The sequence below is a fragment of the Eptesicus fuscus genome, chromosome 1 (genome assembly GCF_027574615.1).
Source record: "Eptesicus fuscus isolate TK198812 chromosome 1, DD_ASM_mEF_20220401, whole genome shotgun sequence".
Lineage (NCBI taxonomy): Eukaryota > Metazoa > Chordata > Mammalia > Chiroptera > Vespertilionidae > Eptesicus > Eptesicus fuscus.
In genome coordinates, this window is record NC_072473.1 from 125710753 (window position 1) to 125738082 (window position 27330).

Here is a 27330-nt window from a genome sequence, read left to right on the forward strand (position 1 = left end):
GTGGCCGGTTGTGCTCAGTGGATAGAGCATCAGCCTGCGAACTGAAGTGTCCCAGGTTCTATTCCAGTCGGGGGCACATGCCTGGGTTGCGGGCTCAGTCCAACATGCAGGATGCAGCCAATCAATGATTCCCTCTTATAATTGACTAGAGGCCTAGTGCATGAAATTCATGCACTGGGGAGGAGTGTCCCTCAGCCCAGCCTGCACCCTCTCCAATCTGGGACCTCTTGGGGGATATCTGACTGCTGGTTTAGGGATTGGGCCTAAACCAGCAGCCAGACATCCCTCTCACAATCTGAGACTGCTGGCTCCCAACCCCTCGCCTGCTTGCCAGCCTGATCACCCCCTAACCACTCCCCTGCCAGCCTGATCGACATCTAACTGCTCCCCTGCCTGCCCGATTGCCCCCAACTGCCCTCCCCTACCAGCCCAGTCGCCCCCAACTGCCTTCCCCTGCCAGCCCAGTCGCCCCCAACTGCCTTCCCATGCCAGCCTGCTCCCCGCAACTGCCCTCCCCTGCTGGGCTGGTCGCCCCCAACTGCCCTCACCTGCTGGTCCAATCACTCCTAACTCCCCTCTCCTGCAGGCCTGGTCCCCCCTGACTGCCCCCCGCCTGCTGGCCTGATTGCCCACAACTACCCTCCCCTGCAGGCCATCTTGTGGTGGCCATCTTTGACCACATGGGGGCAGTCATCTTGTGTGAGGGCTTGAGGGTCAATTTGCATATTACCTCTTTATTATATAGGATGCTTCTATCTCTCTCTTCCTCTCTGAAATAAAATATATATATCTATATATATATATATATAGATATAGATATAGCTATATACATTGAGTTGGCCAGATTATTATGATCTCTGAACACATAATAATCTGGCCATTCAGTGTATATCCTATATAATAAAGGGCTAAAATGCAAATTGTTCCCTCGAGCAGGAGTTCGACCAGCAGGCAGGCTGGCCAACCACCCTTGTCCCCTCCCACTGGCCAGACTGGCTGGACCCCACCCATGCACGAATTCATGCACTGGGCCTCTTAATATATATACTGAGTGGCCAGATTATTATGCGTTCAGAGATCATAATAATCTGGCTACTCAGTGTAGATATAGAAATTTTAAAAAAGAGAGGCAGTATGACAATAATGATGAATTTCTTGGTGTCCAGGGTCAAACAAACTTGATTTCCAAGCCCAGCCCTGCCACTGAACTATTTGTATGTCCATGGCTATGTTATTTACCTTCTTTTTTAAAAATATTTTTTATTGATTTCAGAGAGGAAAGGAGAGGGAGAGAGAGATAGATACATTAATGATGAGAGAGAATCATCGATCAGCTGCCTCCTGCATGCCCCCTACTGGAGATCGAGCCTGCAACCTGGGCATGTGCCCTTCACCGGAATTGAACCCGGGACCCTTCAGTCCTCAGGCTGACACTCTATCCACTGAGCCAAACCGGCTAGGGCTGATACTTACCTTCTTGAGTCCTATTCACTTAAGTATTTACCATAACCTGTTAGGTAGCAATTACTGTGCTGGGTCTCAGGGATATAGTGGTGACCAAAACAGACACAGTCCCTACCATCATCAAGTATATAGAGCGATAAGGTAGATGGGCATTAAATGTCATGTAATATGTCATTACAAATTGATACTACTTATAATGCAGTGAAGTTAACAGTTTTGGTTTTGAAAGCTGGTTCTCAGCCTGCATTGTAATGCTTGTCACTGTCTTCTAATTTAGATATCACTCACTACATTAATGCATCAAATATGGGTGTCAAACGCCTGGCGGATGTTCTTTCTGAGAAAGCGAAGAGCAGCAGCTGGGTGGTGGTGTTCAAAGCCCTGATTACTGTTCATCACCTTATGGTGCATGGAAATGAGGTGAGCGCGCTGTTTATACAGTGGTACTCATTTACAACTGCAGAAATGTTCTTGGTTTGGCAAAGGCTTAATCACCTTTTACTTTCAATTATGACAAGTAGGGGAATTAATAGCCATGGGTATTAAAAAAACACTGATTTTTTTCATTTTTGCATATGAATATATTTTTGTAATCAGTATTGGAGGTATATACTATTATTTTAGCCACTGGATAAAAAAGTGGACAATTGATTGGATATGTCACTCAATTCTTTAGATGATTTAGACCAAAAAGAGAAAGCCCTCACAGATGGATTGTTATACATCTGACAAAGGGTTAATATCCAAAATACATAAGGAACTTAACAAAAGGAAGACAAACAATTAAAAAATGGGCAAAGGACCTAAATAGACATTTGTACAAAGGGGACATACAGGTGGCCAAGAGGCATATGAAAATAGCTTAAAGTCACTGATCATCAGAGAGATGCAAATTAAAACAACAGTGAGGTATCACCTCACACCTGTCAGAATGGCTGTCATCAACAAATCAACAAATGACAAGTGCTGGCGAGGATGCGGAGAAAAGGGAACCCTAGTGCACTGCTGGTGGGAATGTAGACTGGTGCAGCCATTATGGAAAACAGTATGCAGTTTCCTCAAAAAGTTAAAGATGGAACTGCCATTTGATCCCACTTCTAGGAATATATACTAAGAATCCCAAAACACCAATCAGAAAGAATGTATGTACCCCTGTGTTCACAGCAGCACAATTTGCAATAGCTAAGATCTGGAAACAGCACAAATGCCCATCAGTAGATGAGTGGATAAAAAAGCTGTGGTACATTTGCACCATGGAATACTATGCAGGATCTCTTACCCTTTGAGACAGCATGGAGGGACCTGGAGAGTATTATTCTAAGCGAAATAAGCCAGTCAGAGAAAGACAAGTATCACATAATCTCACTCATATGTGGAATCTAAAGAACATAATAAACTGATGAACAAAATAGATCCAGAGATGTAGAAGCATAGAATAGACTGAGGGATCTCAGAGGGGAGGTAGGGGTAGGTGGGAAGGGAGCAACCAAAAAACTTACATGCATAGCCCATGGACACAGACAATAGGGTGGTAAAGGCCTGGGGCAGGGTGGGGGTGGGCTAGAAGGGATCAATGGGGAGGAAAATGGGACATAAGTAATACTTTCAACAATAAAGATTTTTTTAAAAAAATGTATTTCTACATAACTGCTTTACTTTATCAGGAGAAACTGGATACCTGAGTGTATTACATCACCTGTCCACCTCTCTTCACATACCAACACTCTTTGTATTTTATAGAACAATGGAAGTGTTCTCTAACAAATTACTATTTTCTACTTCAAATTAACATTTTATCTCAGTAAGCTTTGCATTAAAAAATTAGGATTTAGAAATTTCCTGGATTTCGAAACTTATTATTAAGCAACAGGAATTACATAGTATGGTGTTGATAAAAATAGACCATTTATATAAATAGAACTCAGTGGAGAGAGCTCAGAAGGAGAACTCTGCTTGTATGGGAGCTTGGTGGCACTAAAATGGGGAAAGTATGGCATTTAAAATAAAGCCTTTGGTACAAGTAATATCCCTATGGAGAAAATAGAATGAGATCTTTATTTTAATCCTTATACCAAAATAAATTCCACATGAATGAAATATCTATATATGCAGAACCCTAAATTTTAAAATCAAAGAAAATATTGGAGAATATGGTGATGACCCATAAAGTTGGAATAAGATTTTATATATTACACACAAAAGATTAATATTCAGAATAAATTATTCATAAGAAAAGGGCAGTATAATGGGATAATGAACAAAAGAAACGAACAGAGAATGTATAGAAACAGAAACCAGAATGGCTGATAACCATCAGAGAACATGCTCAGAGAAACAAAATTGAAAATGCATGGCAGCATCAAGAATTGTGAAGACCTTGAGAAAATGATAACTGACATACCGTTGGGTGACATGCAAATATTAGTTGTTGCAGTTTATTAGTGTCAAAGGAAAGTGTTGAGACCTGTTTAGTAAAACTGAAAATGCTCAGTGACCCAGCAAGCCCACTACTCATAGCATATCTATCTATAATAATAAAAGCCTAAGTGACCATTGCAACAGAATGGACAACCGAACAGGCTGCGTGGGGCGACCAGACCAGCAGGGGGGTTAGTGAGGGGTGACCAAATGACTGAACAGCAGGCTGCATGGGGTGACCAGGCCCGCAGGGGGGGCAGTTGGGGGCAATCAGGCTGGGGGGGGCAGTGAGGGGTGACAAGGCTGGCAGAGGGGGCAGTTAGGGGCGACCAGGCTGGCAGGTGGGGCAGTTGGGGGCAACCAGGCCGGCGGGGGGGGGTAGTTGGGGGCAACTAGGCCGGCAGAGTGGGCAGTTGGGGGTGACCAGGCCAGCAGGAGGGCAGTTAGGGGTGATCAGGCAGGCAGGCAGGTGAGCAGTTAGGAGCCAGTGGTCCCAGATTGTAAGAGGTATGTCCGACTGCCAGTTTAGGCCTGATCTCCAGGATCAGGCCTAAACCAGCAGTTGGACATCCCCCGAGGGGTCCCAGATTGGAGAGAGTGCAGGCTGGGCTGAGGGGACCCCTCCCCCATGCACAAATTTTGTGCACTGGGCCTCTAGTCCTACCTAATAAAAGGGCAATATGCAAATTGACCGCACATTTGCTACGCCTAAGCCATGCCCACCAGCCAATCAGGGCGAGTATGCAAATTAACCCAACCAAGATGGTGGCTAATTTGCATACACTGAGGGAGAGAGGAGTGAAGACTGAAGACACCATAGAAGGAAGAGGGAGGGAAAGTAGAAAGCAAGGCAGCTGCTGGAGGGAAAGTGCGGGTGGCGTGTGCAGCCACAGAGGCGGGCAGCGGCAGGCACAGCGGGGCGGGGGAGCGGGGGGTGGGGCGCGCAGCCGTGGCAGCAGCGCATGGGGCTGCGGAAGCTGGGGCGGCGGCGGCTGCGGGATGGGCGGGGCATGCCCTGCCCGCTGCAGTGGGAGAGGTGGCGGGGCGGTGGGAGAGGTGCCGGTGGCGGGAGGGAAGCCTGCAGGAAGTCTTGCAGGAATTTTCCTGCAAAACGGGCCCCTAGTATATATATAAAGAGCCAGGGTCTGTAACATCCAAAAAAACCGAAGGGACGATCAAATGCCAGGCTGTTTGTGCATCAGGCTCAGGTGGGCGGGGACTGGCGAGCGGGCTGAACTGCTGACCTCTCAGAGAGAGAGAGAGGTGGGGCTGATCAGCAGCCTCCGTGGCAGTTGCTGATCAGCCCTTGCCTCTCTCTCTCTCTCTCTGGGCCTTGCCAGCAGCTGTGCCTCTCTCTCTCCGAGAGGTCAGCTTGCCAGCAGCCTGGGCGGCTACTGATCAGTCCTGCCTCTCTGATCAGTCCCAGAGATAGACCTGGAGACTCTGACTGGCATAGAAACTGACCAGTGAGAACCTAATCAGGGTGAACTTCAAAGGCAGAACCTAAGGTGGGGGCTGAGGAGGGGTTTTAAGGGCAACATCTGTTTTGTGTAAGGTGTAAGAAAGCAGTTCAACTTTTTAATGACCGGTTTGGCAGTATAGTGCATATGGCTGGATATCAGTCCAGATAGAGGGATTATGTGTTTTTGTCTGCCAAGAGTATCTCCCCTTGCTGAAAAAGGCTCCCCCCCCCCCATTTAAACAATCCTATCCTATATAATCTATCTATACTAATAAAAGGGTAATATGCTAATTAGACAAGGTCAACTGGCCATCTTCCGGATGTCCAACTTCCGGATAAAGCCATGGTGGTGGGAGCCGAGGCAGAAGCAGTTAGGGGTGATCAGGCTGGCAGGGGAAGGCAGTTGGGGGTGAGATCAGGCTGGCAGGCAGAGGCAGTTAGGGGCAATCAGGCAGGCAGGCAGAGAGGTTAGGGGTGATCAGGCAGGAAGGCAGACAAAGGGGTTAGGGGCAATCAGGCAGGCAGGCAGGTGAGTGGTTAGGAGCCAGTGGTCCCAGATTGTGGGATCGGGCCTAAACTGACAGTCGGACATCCCCCAAGGGGTCCCTGATTGGAGAGGGTGCAGGCTGGACTGAGGGAACCCCCACCAACACCATGCACAAATTTCATGCACCAGGCCACTAGTGGATAATATTTAGAAAGAAGAAATCACCCCAATAGCAATAATAGGGAACAGATAACTAAAATTAGGTGCATTTATACAATGAAACACTATACTGCATGAAATACAATCTATACCAACAAGGCTAGATCTCAAAAAGTAATGCTAATAGAGGAAGCAAGTTGCAAAATGGTAGAGTATATATCATTTATATCAGTTTTTAAAATTTGCACCTAATATTTTCCATGGAATAAATAATATATGACACTATGAAGGAAATAGACTAAAGATAGCACATTAAAATCACAATACAGGTATCTTCAGGTAGGAGAAGGAAATTGACCTTAGGGATGGGGCTAAGGGCATTTTTAACTTAATCTGTAATACTTTAATCCTCTTATTTTAAAAATATAATTGAAGCAGATATGTCAAAAAGCAGTTGTCATTTCTGGGTAGTGGGATGGGGTACACAGATGTATAAAAATTTTATTTTTCTGTAAATTAAAGTATTAAGTGATTTACTATTAATTAAAATAATCAATTTTGTAATAAGTAAATGTTCCAAAAATAAAAAAGGGGGAATGGCCAGATAGAAAGTCTTGGGGAGAAGGGAGAGGAATCCTGTGTATACACCTGAGCTTTGATGTTTAATCCCTTATGTACTTGGGTGGTATATAGACAGAGGACAACACTACAGGCCCTTATGCTGTGTAGCTCAGGATATGATCCCACTCACCTTAATGCTCATGAAGTATATAGAAGCTGAGCTGTAGGATAGAATTATGTTAAGAATTCATTCCCAATGACAAAATCATTAATTAACTCTATTTGTGGACAAACTAATTTTTGGATTTGGCACATTTGTTTGACAGCGTTTTATCCGTCATCTTGCGTCTCGAAGCTCTTTGTTCACTTTACACAACTTCCTGGATAACAGTGTCATAGAAGGTAAGATGGTTCTTTTATGGAAATATCTCTATGTGGCCTGGCCAGCATGGCTTAGTGGTTGAGCATCGACCTATGAACCAGGAGGTCAGGGTTTGAGTCCTCGTCAGGGCACATGCCCAGGTTGCAGGCTCATTCCAACCTATGAACCAGGAGATCACGGTTTGATATGCCCAAGTTGCAGGCTCGATCCCCAGTGTGGGGCGTGTAGGAGGCAGCCAATCAATGATTCTCTCTCATTGATGTTTCTATCTTTCTCTCCTTCTCTCTTCCTCTCTGAAATCAGTATATATATATATATATATATATATATATATATATATATATATATATTTAAAAAGGTATGCTTGGAAGTTGAATAGTGAGAAGTTGAGTTTCCTTCATGGCCCCTTTTTCTCTCTTTTGCCTATGAAGTAGGGAATAAGGTAATTTTCTGCATGGAGGGAGGGTGGGAGAGGGATGACTCCAATGAGATGGGGAGTTTTAGAAAAATGCTAAGGATTTACAATAGTTTTCATAGAAATGTGAAAGAAATCAATAAAGGTTAATTATTTCATGTGTTCAGGAATGACACCATCAGCACCACATCATGAGGTTATATCAAGGCTTTGAAGAAATAAAAAATAATCATTAGAAATTTGAGGAACATTGGACTAGATGATTAATAACGGCCATTTTAGCTTTTGTATTTCAAAGATAATTGTTGAGGTATACGGGTGAATGTGGAATGAGAGGATTTTGCATTTATTGGCATACTAGAGGCCCAGTGCACGAATTCATGCTCGGGTGGGGTCCAGCCAGCCTGGCCCCAATTAGGGGGATCGGGGCTGGGCCTGTCAGGAGGAGATGGCGGAAGGTTGGCTGGCCGGCCTGGCCAGATCAGGGCCCAATCAGGGCTGGGCCGGCTGGGGGAAGGGGCTGTGGGCTATTGACCAGCAGGCCCCACCCCCGATTGGGACTAGGGTGCCAATTGAGGTGGGGCCAGCCATGTGGAGGGGCTGTGGGCAGTGGGCCAGCTGGCCCTGCCTCCAAATGGGGTGGGTGGAGGTGCCGATCAGGGTCCAGTGGCCTGGTGGAGGGGCCATGGGTCGTTGGCCCGTGGCCCTGCCCCTGATCAGGGTGGGGGGGGCCAATCTGGGTTGGGTCTGGTGGGGGGAGGATCTGCAGGAGATTGGCCATCCATCCGCGCCCCCTATTGGGGTGGGAGGGGCGATCAGGGCTGGGGCTTGCGGGGAGGTAGGGGGTGGGGGGAGGGGCTACAGGAAGTTGGCTGGCCAGCCCTGCCTCCTATTGAGGTGGGGTGGCAATCAGGGGCAGGGCTGGCCAGGGGGAAGGCTGCAGGCCAATCAGGGTGGTGGGGGGCCCATCGGGGGCGTGTCTGACTGGGGGGAGGGGCTGCAGAAAGTTGGCTGGCCACCCCTGCCCCCTATTGGGGTGGGGAGGTGCGATCAGGGGCGGGGCTGATTGGGTGCAGGGCTGATTGGGGGCAGGGCTGGCTGGGGGGGAAGGGAGGGGGCATTTGGCCGGCAGGCCCCGATCTTGATTGGGGTGGGAGAGTCTGGTCAGGGGCAGGCTGCTGGCCCCATCCCCTAATTGGGCTGGTTCGCTGGCTACAGTGGGCGTCATAGTGACTGGTCGTTAGGTTGTTATGGCCGTTAGGGTAGCTGCCTTTTTATATATAGATATTACAAATGGTTAATATTGATTAAATTAGAAATAATGAAAATATCTTATTTTTAGGCTATGCTATGTCAATCTTCATCAGACGATACAGCAGGTACTTGAATGAAAAGTCACTCGCATATAGACTGATCGCATATGACGTCACCAAAACCAAAAGAGGGTCAGTAAATATTAGTTTGTAAGCAAGAAATACAGAAATAAATATGTGATCTAATATGTAGTTTGTAAAAGCAACAACTGTATTTCAAGATGTTGATGTCATAGTGCTTCTTGAACTCTTAATTATTAATGTTATGAATTTCTTTGATCTTTTATAGGCTGGATGGCTTTATGAGAAATATGAATACTAAAGACCTGCTAAACACACTTCCAGTTATTCAAACTCAGTTTGATGCTCTTCTTAGCTTTAATGTAAGAGCTTTATAAATCCTTTATCAAAATATTGGTAAATGGCATTGTTTGACTGTAGGTGGGGTAAGAAATTTTTTTTAACTGGGTGATAATTGATTACTCTTTTACTTAATTTCCAGGCAAATGCAAATGAGCTAACTAATCGTATAATACGTGCTGCTTTCATGCTCCTCTTTAAGGATTCTCTTCGCCTCTTTGCAGCCTATAATGAGGGAATTCTCAATCTGCTAGGTAGGCTAAAGAATAAACATTACACACTTTTAAAAACTGGTAAAAACAATTTGTAAAAATCTTTTATGTCTATATTTAGACTCATTTGTTTAATTTTTTCTTCATTTGTTTAATTTTTTCACTTTCATTTTTAATTTTTACTTTATTATTTTTTTTATTTTTAAAAAATCTTTATTGTTGTAAGTATTACATATGTAACCTCCCCTCCCCACATCGATCCCCTCCAGCCCACCCCCACCCTCCACCCCAGGCCCTCACTGCCCCATTGTCTGCGGCCATGGGTTATGCATATATGCATACAAGTAGACTCATTTGTTTTAGATTCAAAATAGAGGATACTTGCATGATCATATATATTTTTAAATAATGAGACATTATATTGCTCTTTTGATTAAAAATTTGCTTAATTAGCCACAGAACTTTTCAGTATTTTTACAATAATTAGCCACAGAACTTTTCAGTATTTTTATGTGATAACTGACATTTTGGGGAAATTTACCAGGGAATCAACATGGGTTGCCATCTTTCTGCATTAAGGCCCACTCCACCAAGGTCAAAAATACAGTTCTGACTTTTTTAGGAAAACAATAAGTAATTGTTGTTGTTTATATACAGGCATATATTTCTTAGTCTTTTCAGGAATTATCTGTCATTATTTTGCCCTAGTGAATGATTATTTCATAGGAAGGGTTCTCCAGACTTCATTGATGAGAATTTGAGATTTTTCTTACACTTAATAGTACCTAGTACATTTATAGAGTTACTAGGAGCCCAGTGCATGAAAATTCATGCATTGGAGTGGGGGTCCCTCAGCCCGGCCTCCCCCCTCTCACAGTCTGGGAGCCCTCAGGGGCAGGAGGCGACCCAGCGATCAGCGGAAGGCGACACCCCATCACGCCTCTGCTGCTGCCACTGCTGGCAGCACAAGCCTCGGCCGGCCCTGGTTACCTGAGCCTCAGGCAGCCCTGGGCGGCTGGGCAGCCGCCATCCAAGGCTTGCCTGCGTCTTGGGCCGGCCCTGGGTGCCTGGGGGGATGAGGGGGCTGGGGGACTCAGGAGGCAGGTGCACAGAGTGTACGGGTCCACCCCCAGGCCTGCTGCCCCGGTGGGGCTGAGGGGACTGGGCACTGACATCTTGTGGCTGTGGGCGCCACCATCTTTGAGGGCATGGCAGTCAGTTAGCATATTCCCTCCTTATTGGCTGTGCGTGTTGCCATCTTTGTGATGGTGTGAGGGTCAATTAGCATATTCCCTCTTTATTAGATAGGATAAAAGAGTGGGAAGCACAGCCTCTTCCCTGAGAGCATTCATAGTTTCCAAAATGATTACATACTAGAAATTGAATCTAAATTATCCAAACAAACTCTGTATGCTATTAAATTCCAGATGTGCTCAGCTGGTGTGGCTCAGTGGTTGAGCATTGACCTATGAACCAGGAGGTCGTGGTTCAATTCCCAGTCAAAGCACATGCCTGAGTTGTGGGCTTGATCCCTAGTAGGCAGCCGATCATGATTCTCTCATCATTGATGTTTCTCTCTCTCCCTCTTCCTTCCTCTCTCTGAAAACAATAAAAACACCTTTTTAACAATTCTAGGTATATTTTCAGAACCAGTGTTTGGCATGCAGTAGTTATCCCATAAAAATCTTTTATATATATATATATATATATATATATATAGAGAGAGAGAGAGAGAGAGAGAGAGAGAGAGAGAAGTGTTGTTTTTTAAAACAGAAAATAACTGTATTAAAACTACAATTATTTTGCTCATGAAGTCCTGGGAGGGGCGGGTGTGGGGTGCAGGGGGTCAATGGAAAAAAAAAGGGGGGGACATCTGAAATACTTACAAAATAAAGATACATCTTTTAAAAACTATTAATTATTTTTTTAAGTTAAATTCACATCCAAAATCAGCTTAAAATAGTATCATTAGAATGGAGTGAAACTTGGAAATTCCTGTTATTGGCTCCTTCATGGCAATTTTTTTTCTATTTTTAGACAAGTTTTTTCACATGACGAAGCGCCAGTGCAATGAAAGTCTGGACATTTACATCAAGTTCCTTGCAGGAACAACCAAATTGGAACAGTTCCTGAAGGTTGCAGAGGTATACAACTCTTTCTATCCAAGGCTTTTCTATTTTCTATATTAGTTTAGTATCCAATATAACTTTTCCCCTACCACCACCACCACCACACAAACACACAGAAATTCCTATTAGTTTTAACTGTTTTGTAAACAGTAAAACTAAAAACTAAAATTAAGTACCTCAAATGTACTATCCAAGTGCAGTTGTGCACAAAAGTAATTTTAAAAGGATTTCTTTTATATATATATATATATATATATATATATATAAAAACTCTGAACACATAATAATCTGGCCACTCAGTGTATATATATTAGAGGCTTGGTGCATGAATTTGTGCATGGGTGGGATGGGTGGGGTCTGGCCAGCCTGGCCATGGGGAGGGGACATGGGCGGTTGGCCGGCCTGCCTGCTGGTCGAACTCCTGGTCGAGGGGACAATTTGCATATTAGCCTTTTATTATATAGGATATACACTGAGTAGCCAGATTATTATGTGTTCGTTCAGAGATCATAATAATCTGGTCACTCAGAGTGTGTGTGTGTGTGTGTGTGTGTGTGTGTGTGTGTGTATGTATGTATGTATGTATATATATATATATATGTATATATTGATTTCAGAGAAGAGGGGAGGGGAGTGGGATAGAGAGATAGAAATATCAATGATGAGAATCATGATCGGCTGCCTCCTGTATACCCCCTACTGGGATTGAGCCTGCAACCCAGTCATGTGCCCTGACCAGAAATCGAACTGTGACCTCCTGGTTCATAGATCAGTGCTCAACCAGTGAGTACGCCAGCTGGGCTTACAAGGATTTCTGTTTGCAGCCATGAGGCTAACCAGTCGCATGCTTACCCTCTCAGCAGAAACAACTCTAAGACTGGGTCAAAATACATATGATATAAGTCTTTTCAGGTACAACAGGTCTGTGATCAATGAGAGAAGGAAATACATGAGGTGAGCCCTACGTCTACCCTGATACAGAGAGGAACCCAAGCAGGATAAATAGAATGACACCTAAGCAAGCAATACTAGAACTTCTGAAAACTAGGGGGGGGGGGAGACATTACCCATGGGAGAGAATCACTAATTCTGAATTCTTGAAAAATTAGAACACATTTATAGGATATCTAGGTAGCAAAGGCTTAATATCTGGCAAGACTTGTCTTTTGCAGTTTTATCCTTGGGAGAAGTATATGTTTGTACTGAAGTGTACAAGGCATACTTTATCCTGATGGTTTTTTTGTTTTGTTTTGTTTTTTTTAAATTTCTTTATTGATTAAGGTATCAAATATTTGTCCTCATCCCCCCATTCCCAGCCCACACCCCTCCCCACACATGCCCCCACCCCCCTGTTGTCCTTAACCGCTGGTTAGGCTCATATGCATGCACACAAGTCCTTTGGTTGATCTCTCCCCTTTACCCCCACCCTCCCCTACCCTCCCTCTGAGGCCCGACAGTCTGATCGATGCCTCCTTGTTTCTGGGTCTGTTCTTGTTCATCAGTCTATGTTGTTCATTATTTCCCCTAGATGAGTGAGATCATGTGCTATTAGAAATACACTTATAAGAACCGAATGTGAGACAAGCAATAATGGTTATGGTGACAGGAAATGAATCAGTCTGTAGTGAGTTTCTTTCTGGGCCAACAGTTCTTTTGAGATCCAATTTCAAAAGTTCCTTATGTGTACATGTCAGCACTGACATTACAGTTCTGGATGGTAGACAAATGGTGGTAATGCAGGTCCGACTCTCTCTGGTTTGGTCCTGGGCAACCTGCAGTGATGCCCAGCTGCTAACTGCTAGTATGGGAAGGCCACGTCAGCATCTTCCATCTCTGGACTGCTTCTCTTAAAAATACATTTTATTGATTTCAGAGAGTAAAGGAGAGGGAGAGAGAGATAGAAATATTAATGATGAGAGAGAATCATTGATTGGCTGCCTCCTGCACGCCCCACACTGGGGATCAAGCCTGCAACCTGGGTATGTGTCCTGACCGGGAATCAAACCGTGACCTCCTTCCTGATTCATAGATGGACACTCAACCAATGAGCCACGCTGGCTGGGCTGATGTTTTTCTTGATCTAGATAGTTACCAGCCTAGCAAGGCATTCATGCTCTTGTGGTATTTTCTCTTTTATGGATACATTGATCTCACATTTACGTTTTTGTGTTTTTTTTTTGTTGCCACACTCTGCTGTAATGTGTACTTCTCCCCATTTATGTGAATTCAGCAAGTTGGAATCGACCAGAACAACATTCCATATCTTACTCAGGTCAGTGTATCTCTCCTATGTATTTAAATGACTTTTCTATCTTTATGTTTGTATGTTTATTCTGTTAATCATAATCTGAGACTCCATCCTTTCCCATATACCTATATGTATGTTTTCATTTCCCTATGAATAAGATATATGTATATACCAGCAATTTTCAGCCTTCTTAATCTCATGGCACACATAAACTAATTACTAAAATTCTGTGGCACACCAAAAAATATATTTTTGGTTGATCTGACAAAAAAAATGTATAATTTTGATTCATTCACATTGGATGGCTATTGTGTTGCCTATTGTCATTTTTTTTAATTTGACAATCCAAGGGAAAAGAAGGCAGTGCTCCAAACTAAATATTCAGGTATTGCATGTTTTAAAAATTATGACACACCAGTTGAAAATCACTGGTATATACACATAGACTTAGGTCTTCTGAATAGGTCTGTGAGCTTTTGGTCTTATAAAGAGACTGTTCCCTGCTGAGTGCTAAATGGTGACTCATAACAACTAAACCATGTTTTTTTGTTGTTAATCCTCACCCAAGGATATTGATCATTGACTAGTGGCCTGGTGCAGGAATTTTGTGCACTCGGGGAGGGGATCCCTCAGCCCAGCCTGCACCCTCTCACAGTCTGGGAACCCTAGGGTAAGGTGACCAGACGTCCCGCTTTTGGCGGACAGTCCCGATTTTTAACAATTTGTCCCGCGTCCCGCGGCGTTTTAAAAAAGTCCCGATTTTTGGAAAGAATGCACGACAAGCTAGGGAACGGCGGGAGAACGGGAAGGGAATATACGTTTTTCAGCGGCCATGTGGCTATTTAGCCAGGATATGAGTTTTATATTATTTTTGTTAATTTTATAATGTTAAACTTTAATAATAACAAATAATTGTTGAGAACTGATTATTGAACTGCTTATCAAAGTTCGTATTGTTGAGCAGTTGTTAGAATTCGACCCCCATTGTTTGGACTTAATGAACAATGGCATTTTTTGGGATTGGCAACGACGAAAACATTTTGTAACTGTCTCTCAGACGATACACATCGTACTGCGTGCTAGTAAGCTAGTTAAACAAGTGATGTCATTACAAATCAGCTATTCAGATAATTTAGGTAAGTAATTTATTTATTTCATAAATACATAAATTTTCTTGAATTTAGCAGACAGTACTCGTATTATTTATATTTTATAGTGGCGGCAAAAAGTCTAGCGCCGGCCTTGAAAGTGACACTTACGACTTACGTTACGGCAAATTCATGACCTTTTAAACAACGACAGCAATCTACTAAAAAAAATTCACTCAAATGAGAAATATGCCAAAGAATAAAATACTATACATAATTTTTTATTTATTACATTTGTAAATTGTACTTATGTTGAAATTTAAAAATATATATTACAATACTATTTTTGCGTTCTATGAAAATTTTTGTTGCTCCATATAGACCAAATTTTTAATCAAGAACCCCTCCCCCCCCCAGTCAATGGTGTCCCGCTTTACCAATGTTAAAATCTGGTCACCTTACCCTAGGGCAGTGATGGGCAACCTTTTGAGCTTGGTGTGTCAAACTTCGCCAAAAAACTGAGCATAACTCGGGTAGTGTGTCACTTTGAGGAAAAAACATTATTTCGCAAATGTTTCATCCTCAGGAGCAGCAAATGTTTCATCCTCAGCATGCGGCTGCCTCAGTGGCCGCGTGTCATCAGAAATGGCTACGCGTGTCAGTGCTGACACGCGTGTCATAGGTTCACCATCACTGCCCTAGGGGGATGTCTGACTGCTGGCTTAGGCCTGCTTCTGGCTGAGCGGTGCTCCCCCTGTGGGAGCACACTGACCACCAGGGGGCAGCTCCTGCATTGAGCGTCTGCCCCCTGGTGGTCAGTGCACATCATAGCAACCGGTCAAATGGTCGAACAGTTGACTGGTTGCTTAGGCTTTTATAAATATAGATTGCCAGGACACAAATAGTAAACATACAAAGAGAAAAACCTATAATTTCAGTAAAGATAAGTGCTGTGAAGAAAAATCAAACAATAGTGAGGGTAAAAAGACTTGGTAGGTACTGTTCTATATAGGATAGTCAAGAAAATCTCCATTGAGGGGGTTACATTTCAGCAGAGGCCAGAAACTATGATTTAATTTGCTAATATGAGTGAGATCCTCTCTCTTTTATTTTATTTCTTTCTCTAGCTCTCAGTTTTTTTCTCTCCCCTTCTCCCTCTTCTCCTTAATGTTATACTTACATTTATTTTATGATCTGGTGATTTATGAAGGAACCACAAATAATAAATGACTTCAAGCCCAATGTCTTCTCCAAAGGGGATAGATATTTTAGCAGTTCTTTGATCATTTTAAGAGGCTTTTTTTTTCTGTCGTTTTTAAAGAATGTACATAAAAGCAATTTGAAAATCTGATTTGGTAACAAGAGATCACTTTTTAAAAACTATACTTTTATTGATTTCAGAGAGGAAGGGACAGAGAGAGAGATAGAAACATCAATGATGAGAGAGAATCATTGATTGGCTGCCTCCTGCACACCTCCTACTGGGGATTGAGCCCACAACCCAGGCATGTGCCCTGACCAGGAATCAAACTGCGACCTTCTGGTTCATAGGTTGATGCTCAACTACTGAGCCACACCGGCTGGGCCCAAGCGGTCACTTTTAATAATGAATTTACTTATAGCAATTATTTAGCTTTAATGAATTTGCTACACAGGTGTTTTAATTTTTCTTCAAAACCTTTTAATGATATAGGCGAGTCTGAATTTGCTAAAAAAAAAAAAAAAACTACCAGAAAATAACTCTTTCATAATAACTTCCTTTTTAGGCACCCAACAGTTTACTTGAAGCACTGAAACAGCACTTAGCTTCGTTGGATGAGAAAAATGAAGTTTTTCCTCCTTATAGGTAAGTTAATAAATGTCTCAGTATAGGTTAATTTTGTTTTCCTCTAAATAATTTCCCTCATTTTAACAACATGAGAGTGACTAAATAAATTATGGGCTTTGAATATGATGGAATATTATGCAGTGATTTTAAGTTATAATACAGAATAGTTTTTCAGTCTTTTGTGGGATTCCATCCTCTTCACAAGGGTGATTGCTTCCCAAAGGAATGTCTTTTATTACACTGAGTGATTCTCAAAGTCAGAGGTTGGGACTGGATTAGCCACCTCTTTTGAATAATTTGATTTCCTCATTTAGGGACTTCTCTAGTGAAAATAACAATAACTGTTATGGACATTTATTTAATGGCATAGCAAACTGTTTATCCATAAAACAGTATTCATAATAACATTCAAGGAATATATGCGTATATACACATACACACACGTGCACCCCTCTATATATGCATATACATATGAATTGAATAATACAGATTTTTGGTATACCACTTGGAAATGTTCCCATGAGGTATTTCTGAGTGGAAAATTCTGGTTGATTCCAATTTTCTTTTTTGTACTTTTCACTATTGTCCAAAATTTCTGTAAGGATCATGCATTATGCATTCATTCCTCTTTAGGTTATGTTGATTATAATTGATTTATATTATCACCTTCTATTAGACAACAGTTCTGTTGACTATTTCTTAATTATCTCTTCATCACAGATAGATGTATAGTTAGTACATGATTGGATGGATTGATTGATAGATGAATGGATAGGTGGATGAATTAAAGAAATGTAGATTCAGTTGGGTAGTATACATGTCATTCTATTTATTCTCATGTGCCTCATATTTCTTGTAATCTCTTAAGTCTCCAGCACTCATTGATTCAATCCATCTCAAAGAATTCATTTATGAAAGCTTCATCAAGGCAAAATTGGTTTTCAGGTAATATTATTGTATATGATTATGTAATATAATATGATTATATGGTATAAATAAATGTCAGTAATAATTGGGGACAGGATTAGAATCTTTAATTTTTCCACTGCATAACCACCTACTAGGTCTTCTGCCTTTTTGACCTAGCAATTTCACTTCTAGGAACTTACCTAATATTTATCACATATACATATTCAGAGTTGTGAAGTGATGTATGAACAAGGATATCCATTGCAACATTGTAATAGCAAAATAACTACGAATAAGGGGCTTGTTTTTATGTACTGAAATGGAATGCTATCCAAGTTGTATTGTTAAATTGAATATTAGCAAGATGTGAAACAAAGTATAGTATGCTACCATCTTTGTTTTTCAAAACAGAAAAAGAGAGAATATATGTTTATATCATTTCTCTATACAATAAATGAATAAAATACCATTTCTCCAAGCAGAACTTAGTGGTTCAAGGTAAAAGATGGGTGGGAGAGTCTTCACTGTATACCATTTTGTAATTTTTGAATTTTGTACATGCAGATGATTACTAATTAAAAGAAAAAATTCGCAAAGAAACACATAAATACATACATACAGTGTGATACATTGTAATTTATTTTTTAAAAATATTTTTATTGATCTCAGAGTGGAAGGGAGAGGGAGAAAGAGATAGAAACACCAATGATGAGAGAGAACCATTGATCAGCTGCCTCCTGCATGCCCCTTACTGGGTATCAAGCCCGCAACCTGGGCATATGCCCTTGACCAAAATCAAACCTGGGACACTTCAGTGTGCAGGCTGACGCTCTATCCACTGATCAAAACTGGTTAGGGCACACTGTAACTTCTTAAGCCTAGTTTGCTTTATAATTTACTAGTGTGCTAGATACAGCTCATACCAGCTTACAAGAGCCCATTGGTAAAATTTCACGAATTTTTCAAGCTGTTTGATGTCACATTAGTAACTTGAAATTGGCCATGATAGAAATATTTACACCACAGGAATGGACAAACACTACAAAACAGGCCTTTTTTTTCTGGCGAGCTTGTTGCTATACATTTACTCATATGACTGTTCATAATCAGCCATATTCTATTTTTTAATGGGTGATTGTGTTTCAACAATGTTACTTGATCTTTTAGACAAAAATCCATGTAATAATGAGCTATATTATCATCTTACCTAATAATAGATAAACATGGAAATTGACCGTACCTCCGCTACACCCACAGCCAATCAGGAGTGAGTATGCAAATTAACCTGACAAAGATGGCCGGTTAATTTGCATATGCAGGCATGGCTGGGCGGGGTGGGATGCCTGCTATGAGGTGGGGGGAGGTGGAGGGAGCTACAGGAGCGGTGCTCTGGCCGGGAGCGAGGACTTGGTGGCTCCCAGGTGGCCCAGGAGCAAAGCCAGGGGAAGGAAGGCCTATTCTTGCACGAATCTTCGTGCAACGGGCCTCTAGTAGAGTTTATATGCATCTGAATTAAAGTTCTTAATTTAACGCAAAGATTTTAACTGTATCTATTTTAAATGTTTTTCTTTTCCTTTTGTGCATATTATCAATGGATACACCTGAAATTTCAATGGGTGAGTTTAACCCAAACTCTGATGAACGTAAGTCCTTTGAGTCAAACCACATATATAGCAAAAACTGTACATTTGCGTCATTTCCAAAAGAATGAATATTTTTCTGAGTTCCTATGGTTTGGGAATCATTAGTACTTACAGCAGATATTACAAACATAGTGGTTAACAAGCTGTAGATTCAGTCTGCTCTGGATGTGAATCCCAAGTCGAGTAAAGGGGGATTAGGGGAGCTACTCCCATGCTATTATAAAGACCTATGGGCCTGATTCCCAACAGACCCAAACTGGTGATCGCCATACATGCTACCCTGAACACTTGGCCCAGGTTGCTTACCACTCATTGTTTGAACCAGTTCTGTTGAAAATTCTGTGGCTAGCTGAAACCATGTTTTCTCTCTTTTTTTAAAAAAAATATATTTTTATTGATTTCAGCGAGGAAGGGAGAGGGAGAGAGGGATGGAAACATCAATGATGTGAGAGACTCATTGATTGGCTGCCTCCTGCACGCCCCACACTGGGGATCGAGCCCGCAACTTGGGCATCTGCCCTGGCCAGCAATCGAACAGTGATCTCCTGGTTCGTAGGTCGATGCTCAACCACTGAGCCACGCCAGCTGGGCCACCTTTTCTCTTAAATCATTGTGACTTAAAATATTGGTCATAGACCAGAGTGCTTATATTCAAATTTCACTCTACCATTCATTGACTTTGTGACTTTGGGCAGGTCACTTAACCTTACTGTGTCTCAGCTTCCTTGACCTCATAAGATTATCGGGATAAATGAGTCAATTCGTGTAGGGCTTGACCCATGTATTACTTAGAAGTGCATTTTAAAATTATATGTCTATAGGGATCTCCTAATTATCTATTTGGTTATTGAATTCTAGCTTAGTTGCACTATATCACGGAACCTTCTCTGTATACACTGCGTGGCCAGATTATTATGATCTCTGAACCCATAATAATCTGGCCACTCAGTGTACTTATGTATAAGGGAAAGCTTGCAAATCTTGTTATGTCAAGGGACCAGGAGATAGTGGCCCCCAGCCTCTGGCTAGTAAGTCCTCTGCTTCTTTCTAACTACCCACAATGCAGTTCTTACACAGGGAAAAATCTTATTTTAAAATCCCAACTCTGTGGTCCGTCTACACTGAGTGGCCAGATTATTATGCGTTCAGAGATCATAATAATCTGGCCACTCAGTGTAATTTCAGTCCTTTGGAATTTGTTGATACATGGCCCAGCATATAATCTTTTTTTTTTTTTTTGGTAGAAGTTTTATGTACACTTGAAACTTGAAAACTGTATCCTGTCATTGTTGGGTACAGTGTCAATTAGGTCAAGGTTGTTAATTGTGTTGTTCAAATCCTCTATCATTTTTCAAAATTGATTTTATTGATTCCAGAGAGGAAGGGAGAGGGAGAGAGAGATAGAATCATCAATGATGAGAGAAAATCATTGGTCGGCTGCCTCCTGCATGCTCCACACTGAGGATTGAGCCTGAGACCCGAATCGTGACCTCCTGGTTCATAGATCAACACTCAACCACTGAGCTATGCCGGCTGGGCCAGAATTGTATTTCTTCAATAGTTTCACTTGAATGTGTGACAGGGGTTCAAAATTCAGTATGTCCCAAACTAAGCTCCTGACCCTACCCCAAACTTGCTTTTTCCATAGGTTTCCCCATCTCAGTTAATGACAGATTAATTCCTTTGATAATTCTGATTCTAGATATATTGGCCTCTTCACTATTCTTTAAACACACTAACCATTCTGCTTCCCTTGGGGCCTTTGTTCATGCTGTTCCTTCTGCCAGATTTACACGGTTCAGTCTTTCACATCCTTCAGTACTTTATTTAAAGGTTCCTTTCTCGGTGAGCATTTCCTATCTAAAATTTAAGTATTCCACCAGCCAATGTGGCTCAGTGGTTGAGCATTGACCTCTGAACCAGTAGGTCACGCATGGTTCGATTACCCAGCCAGGGCACATGCCCAGGTTGCAGGCTCGCTACCCAGTGGAGGCATGCAGGAGGCAGCTGATCAGTGATTCTCTCTCATCGATGTTTGTCTCTCTCCATCTCCCTTCCTCTTTGAAATCAATAAAAATATATTTAAAAAATAAAATTGAAGTATCCTCACCCTTCAGCACATAGCATACCCCTTTCCCTGATATTTCTTCTTTTTCATTTATCACACTCTAACATAGTATGTGCTTTATTTGTCTTGGTTATTTTCTATCTCCAATAGAATGAAAAATACACCAAGACAGAGATTTTTTTATCGTTTTTACTCACTGCTGTATCTTTACCACCTAGTTAGTACAGGGTCTGGCAGATAAGAGATGCTCAATTAAAATTTATTTAATGAATAATTTAACATGACTTTATTTTTATATTCACTAACCTAATAATTTGAGGTCCTTCCTGTTAGTAATGGAAAGGTACATATAAGTAATTAGTGTATTGATATAAATTTGCTTTGGAGTTTCACCTAATTTCTGTCTTTTATTTTCAGGTTATTTTGTCTACATGATATATTACAACCAATATTACCTTCATAAGGTCACAAACCTGTTAAAGTCAGACAACGTCATGGAGCCATCTTAGAAAACAACCTGGATGACTCACTTGCTAGTCTTGTAGAAAGTACACGTACATTAATTAACTAATATTCTTGCATGAATATATATATATTATTTTAACATACATTTTAAGAAGTATTCATACAAAAATAATGTAAGATTTGTGTTTGTTTTGTAAAACAGATTTTAAACTTGAAGAAATCCCAGTCAACAAGTAAGTTTTTTATTTTAACAAGACAGCCAATAAGTATGTGTGAGAGGAAGGCACGCATGAGAGTCACAGCTAGAAAAATACTTATTTTTGATTTAGATAAAGGAATAATTTGTTACAAAACTCTATAGTATGTGAGTTTTTACTTAAAGTAAGAAGTTTATTGGTTATATACTAACCCAATTTTTGTAGGTCAAGTTCTTGGTTAAAGTATTCTGTATTGCATTGTTCTCCTCTTACCCCTCTGGCAATCCCTTTATGGTTCATGTAAAGGATTTTTTTTTTTCTAATCATGTCTTAAATATTGGCATTCCTCATAGTTCTCTGTATTTTTGGTTCTTTTCTTACTTTATTATATAGACTATTAAATGAGTAATACTCATTTTGTTTTATAAACAAAGACAATAAAACTGCCAGATTAGCATCACACGATAATCATCATTATTTCAGTGAGTTAATCCCTACATTTTCAGCACCCCCAGCCGACAAATGGAAACCAAAGGAAGGCAGGAATGATAATATTAACAATATTAATAATGTGGATTATAAGGTTAAAAGCACTATCAGAATAAAGAGGGATATCATATGATGATAAAAGGCACTACTTATGGAGCTAGAAGTTGTAATAGTGTATACACAAAGCTAAGTACATAAAGCCAAAATTATTAGAAATACATGGAGAAAGATGCAGTGGTAATGTGATTGCAAACCACCTCATTCATTATTGGACACATCAAATAGACAAAACACAAGTAAGGACACAGAAGAACTTGAATAATACATAGTAAGTAAATAATAAACTTGTGCACACACACACAGGACACTGAATGTTCATTTTCTTCCAAACATTCACAAAGAAACACTTAACTAAACACTCAACAATTTTACAGGCTACATTTTCTCATAATCCAATAAAATTTGAAATAATAAATAGTTACCATGAAAATCTTAACTACTGATAAATTTTAAAATATAATCCTTTTGCCAAAGAGGAAACCAAAAGAAAAGTTATCCACTATGTAGAGGCAATGAAAAAGAGAACTCTATACAAAAGCTAATGGACCACTGAACTTAGAGGAAAATTTTACCATTGTTCAAAAAAGAGAAATTAACAATAGGTTAGTTTTTATAGTAAGAAAATAGGTATAAAATAAAAATGTATTAGGATGATAAAATTTATAAAGATAAAATCTTACATTCATAAAATTGCAAACAAAAATTAATAAACCTAAAACATGTATTTGTAAAGTTCAATAAAATGAACTCCTCTGATTAAACAGAAACGAGAATGTGAAGGCATATAACATAAGAAATAAGAGAGCTGATGTAGGAGAGATTAAAATATAAGTGAATACTCTGCAACTGTTTGGCAACAACATAGTTGAAAAGCTAGAGGAAATTAATGATTTCCAAGCAAAGTAGAAATGACAAATTCATCCAATAAGCAGAAGCATACAAACAGCAATCATCACATAAATTTTTGAAGAAGGTATTGAAGATTGGCCTTTGAATCCTGGGTTCATGGTTGAACTTTAACCCTTAAAGAATAAGACATTTCAATTCCAGGTTATAGAAAAAAAAGGGAAGATCTACAGTTCAATGTATGAAATGATGTAACTTTAATATCCGAGTACAGCAGAGAGAGGAAGCTGCTGATCAATCTCACTTATTTATTATAGACTAGAGGCCGGGTGCATGAAATTCGTGCCCTGGAGGGGGTGGTTCCTCAGCCCAGCCTATGCCGTCTTGCAGTCCGGGAACCCCTCACTCCTTACTGCCTGCCTACTTGCTGCTCCTCAGCGCTACCTCCCACCACCGCCGCTGTGCTCGCCAGCTATGAGCCCGGCTCCTGGCTGAGTGGCACTCCCCCTGTGGGAATGCCCTGACCACCAGGGGATACCTCCTGCATTGAGCGTCTGCCCCCTGGTGGTCAGTGTGCATCATAGTGACTGGTCTTTCTGCCATAATGGTCGCTTAAGCATTTATTATATAGATGTCAGAATTCTACATAGAATATTCCCAAATAAAATCCAGGAATATATTTTAAAATTCCACTACCTGTACAGACTGCTTCTCTTCTCTTGGAGCATGCCAAATGAAACACCCTGGGCTATAGTCATGGAGGTGGTATAATGAAAAGTGGATTTGTCTTGGACGTGTTTTGAGGGTAGAATCCATAGCACTGGGTATTAGAGGTGAGGGGGAAAGAGAGATTAAGGGATTAGTGCTAGGTTTTACGCTTGCACTGTTACATGGATGATGATGTCACATATTGGGAAGAGAAAGATTGGAAGAGAAAGAGTTTAAGTAGGTAAGTTGAATTAAGTTCCATTTTGACATGTTAAGTTTAACATACATCCAAGAGGCAGGTAGACATATGAGTCTGCATATTAGGGTTGGAGATAAAAATTTGTGAGTTAGACTTAAATGTAAGTCGTGAAACCATAAAAATCCTAGAAGAAACCATAGGCAGCAAAATCTCAGACATCCCTCGTAGCAGTGTTTGCTGATATATCTCCTAGGGCAAGGGAAACAAAGGAAAAAAATTAAAAATGGAACTTCATTAAAATAAAAAGCTTCTCCACAGCGAAAGAAACCATCAACAAAATGAAAAGGGAACCCACTGTATGGGAGGACATATTTGCCAATGATACATCTGATAAGGGGTTAATTTCCAAAATACATAAAGAACCCATAAACCTTAACAAAAGGAAGACAAACAGTCCAATTAAAAACTGGGCAAAGGACCTAAATAGACATTGCTCCAAAGATGACACAGATGGCCAAGAAACTTATGAAAAAATGCTCAAAGTCACTAATCATCAAAAAGATACAAATTAAAATGACAATGAGGTATCACCTCATACCTGCCAGTATGGCTATCATCAACAAATCAACAAATGACAAGTGCTGGCAAGGATGTGGAGAAAAAGGAACCCTAGTACATTGTTCGTGGGAATTCAGACTGGTACAGCCACAATGGAAAACAGTATGGAGTTTCCTCAAAAAATTAAAAATGGAACTGCCATTTAACTCAGTGATCCCACTTCTAGGAATATATCCTAAGAATCCTGAAACACCAGAAAGAATGTATGCAACCCTATGTTCATAGTAGCACTATTTATAATAGCTAAGCTCTGGAAACAGCCCAAGTGCCCATCAGTAGATGAGTGGATAAAAAAGCTGTGATACATTTACACAACGGAATACTATAATAATAAAAGTATAATATGCTAATTAGACCAGACAGCTGAACAACCTTCTGGATGAAGCTGGGGCTGTGAGGGCCGCCACAGCTGCAAGGGTCAAGCCCCTTGCATGAATTTCGTGCATCGGGCCTCTAGTACAGCTATAAAAAAGAAGGATCTCTTACCCTTTGAGACAGCATGAAGGGACATGGAGATGGTTGTGCTAAGTGAAATAAGCCAGTCAGAGAAAGACAAGTATCACATGATCTCACTTATATGTGGAATCTAATGAACAAATAGATCCAGAATAACTGAAGCATGCAACAGACTGATGAATTTCAGAGGGAAGTGGGGTGGGAAGAGATTAACCAAAGAGCTTGACAGTAGTGCAGTGAAGGCCTGGGGAAGGGCAGGAGCAAGGTGGAGGGAGTCATTTTTGGGGGGGGGACATCTGTATGTAACACTTTCAACATTAAAGATAAACTTTAAAAATGTGTGAGTGACACTACATTTTCCGTCCTGAAGACAAAACCGGCTGGGTGCTTAATGTGTTAAAGCCATAAGACTAGATTAACTCATCTTGTTAGAGAATAAAGAGGATAATGGTAGGTCCAGAATTGAACTTTCAAAACATCCTAAAATTGAAGAGGTTGAATAGAAAAGGTGTCTGTCAAGGATTGAAGAAAAGAAAATACAAACAATGGATCAGGAATACATGTAGCATTGGACCTTTAAACAATAATACTGGAAGCTAGAAGACAATACTTCAATCTCTTAAAAATTCTTAGTGAAATTTACTTTCAATCTAAAATTCTTTACTCAGCCCTGGCCAGTGTGGCTCAGTTGGTTTGAGCATCATCCTGTGCACCAAAAGGTGGCAAGTTTGATTCACTGTCATGGCACATACCCAGGTTGCGGGTTCCATTCCCATTGGGGTGAGTATGGGAGGGGCAACTGATGGAACAGCTGAACGACTTTCCGGATTGAGAAACACATCAATGTTTTTTTCTCTCTCTCCCTCTCCCTTTCCCTCCCTCCCTCCCCTCTCCCTTCCCCTCTCAATGGAAAAAAATATCCTCTGGTGAGGATTAAAACAACAAGAAAAAGTTCAGAAAATCTAATTAAAAAAATAAAATCATCTATACTCAGACAAGCTCTCAACCAAATGCAAGAGATAAGCATGTTCAGACACCAAAAATCTTTAAAAGAAAATCCTATTGTGCACCTTTGCTCAGGAAGCTCCTACAGGGTGTGCTCCAGCAAACTGGAAAAGTAAACTAAGAAAGAGGAACACATGAGATTCAGGGAAACAGAGCCAGCCTTTCTTATGTGAGAGGTGAAGGAAAGTCACAATCTCCCAATATATAAAAACCCTGGGTTGTAACGACCAGTAACGACTGGAGGCTGACCAACCGGAAGTCAGTGCTGGCCCCGCCCCCAAGCAAGTGGTAAGTGGCAATCAGGCAGGCAGGCAGAGCAGTTAGGGGTGATCAGGTAGGCAGACCAGCAGTTAGGGGTGATCAGGTAGGCAGACAGCCCCTTGCTGGGCTGGCCCCGCCCCCAAGCAAGAAGATAGGGGCAATCAGGAAGGCTGGCAGAGTGGTTAGGGGTGACAGGTAGGCAGACCAGTGGTTAGGGGTGATCAGGTAGGCAGGCAAGTGTTTAGGGAGATCAGGTAGGCAGATGGCCCCTCACCAGGCTGGCCCTGCCCCCAAGCAAGCAGTTAGGGGCAATCAGGCAGGCAGGCAGAGTGGTTGGGGTGATCAGGTAGGCAGACCAGCATTAGGGGTGATCAGGTAGGCAGACTGCCCCTCACAGGGCTGGCCCTGTCCCCCAGCAAAGAAAGGGAGGCCCAGACCAGCCAAGCCATTGCACCCCAGCCTGTCACCTGCAGAAGGAGGTCACCGGTGGCAGGGGAGGGGGGCAGCGCTGCACAGATGGCAAGCAGTGGCAGTGGCAGGGGTGGGGCCAGCTGCCTGCAGCCCAGGGAAGGAAAGCCCCAATAGGCCCTGATCTCAGGCCAGGCCTAGGGACCCTACCTGAGGGGCCCCGGGTTGTGAGAGGGTGCAGGCCATGCTGAGGGACCCGCCCCCCCCCCAAGTGCACGAATTTTCATGCACTGGGCCTCTAGTATAACAATGATGGAAGTCCCAGGGTGACATTTGTACAGCAGCCAGTTTAGATTGGAACAGAAGGATAGAGAGTCCCCTGACAGATGTGTTCAGGAAAAAGTGAAAATGACAGATTATTTGCTAACATTTATTGTTTACTCTGAGCCAGATACTGTTCATTCTAAGTATT

At 41.6% G+C, this 27330-nt stretch overlaps 1 protein-coding gene across 5 annotated transcripts in view; it reads left to right on the top strand.

The window, feature by feature from the left end:
- The window catches only part of LOC114229008 (phosphatidylinositol-binding clathrin assembly protein-like), a 40537-nt gene that overhangs the window by 3658 nt on the left and 9549 nt on the right, over positions 1-27330 (top strand). For 3 of the 5 annotated variants that reach the window (XM_054718383.1, XM_054718381.1, XM_054718385.1), the window contains 11 exons: positions 1742-1884; positions 6878-6953; positions 8691-8793; positions 8951-9044; positions 9164-9275; positions 11271-11377; positions 13593-13634; positions 16465-16544; positions 17395-17471; positions 21611-21700; positions 21814-21844. In XM_054718383.1, the coding sequence (XP_054574358.1) occupies positions 1742-1884; positions 6878-6953; positions 8691-8793; positions 8951-9044; positions 9164-9275; positions 11271-11377; positions 13593-13634; positions 16465-16544; positions 17395-17471; positions 21611-21700; positions 21814-21844 (955 nt within the window). The remainder of the gene's footprint in view (positions 1-1741; positions 1885-6877; positions 6954-8690; positions 8794-8950; positions 9045-9163; positions 9276-11270; positions 11378-13592; positions 13635-16464; positions 16545-17394; positions 17472-21610; positions 21701-21813; positions 21845-27330) is intronic. The other 2 variants (XM_054718382.1, XM_054718384.1) reach the window with 2 other exon arrangements.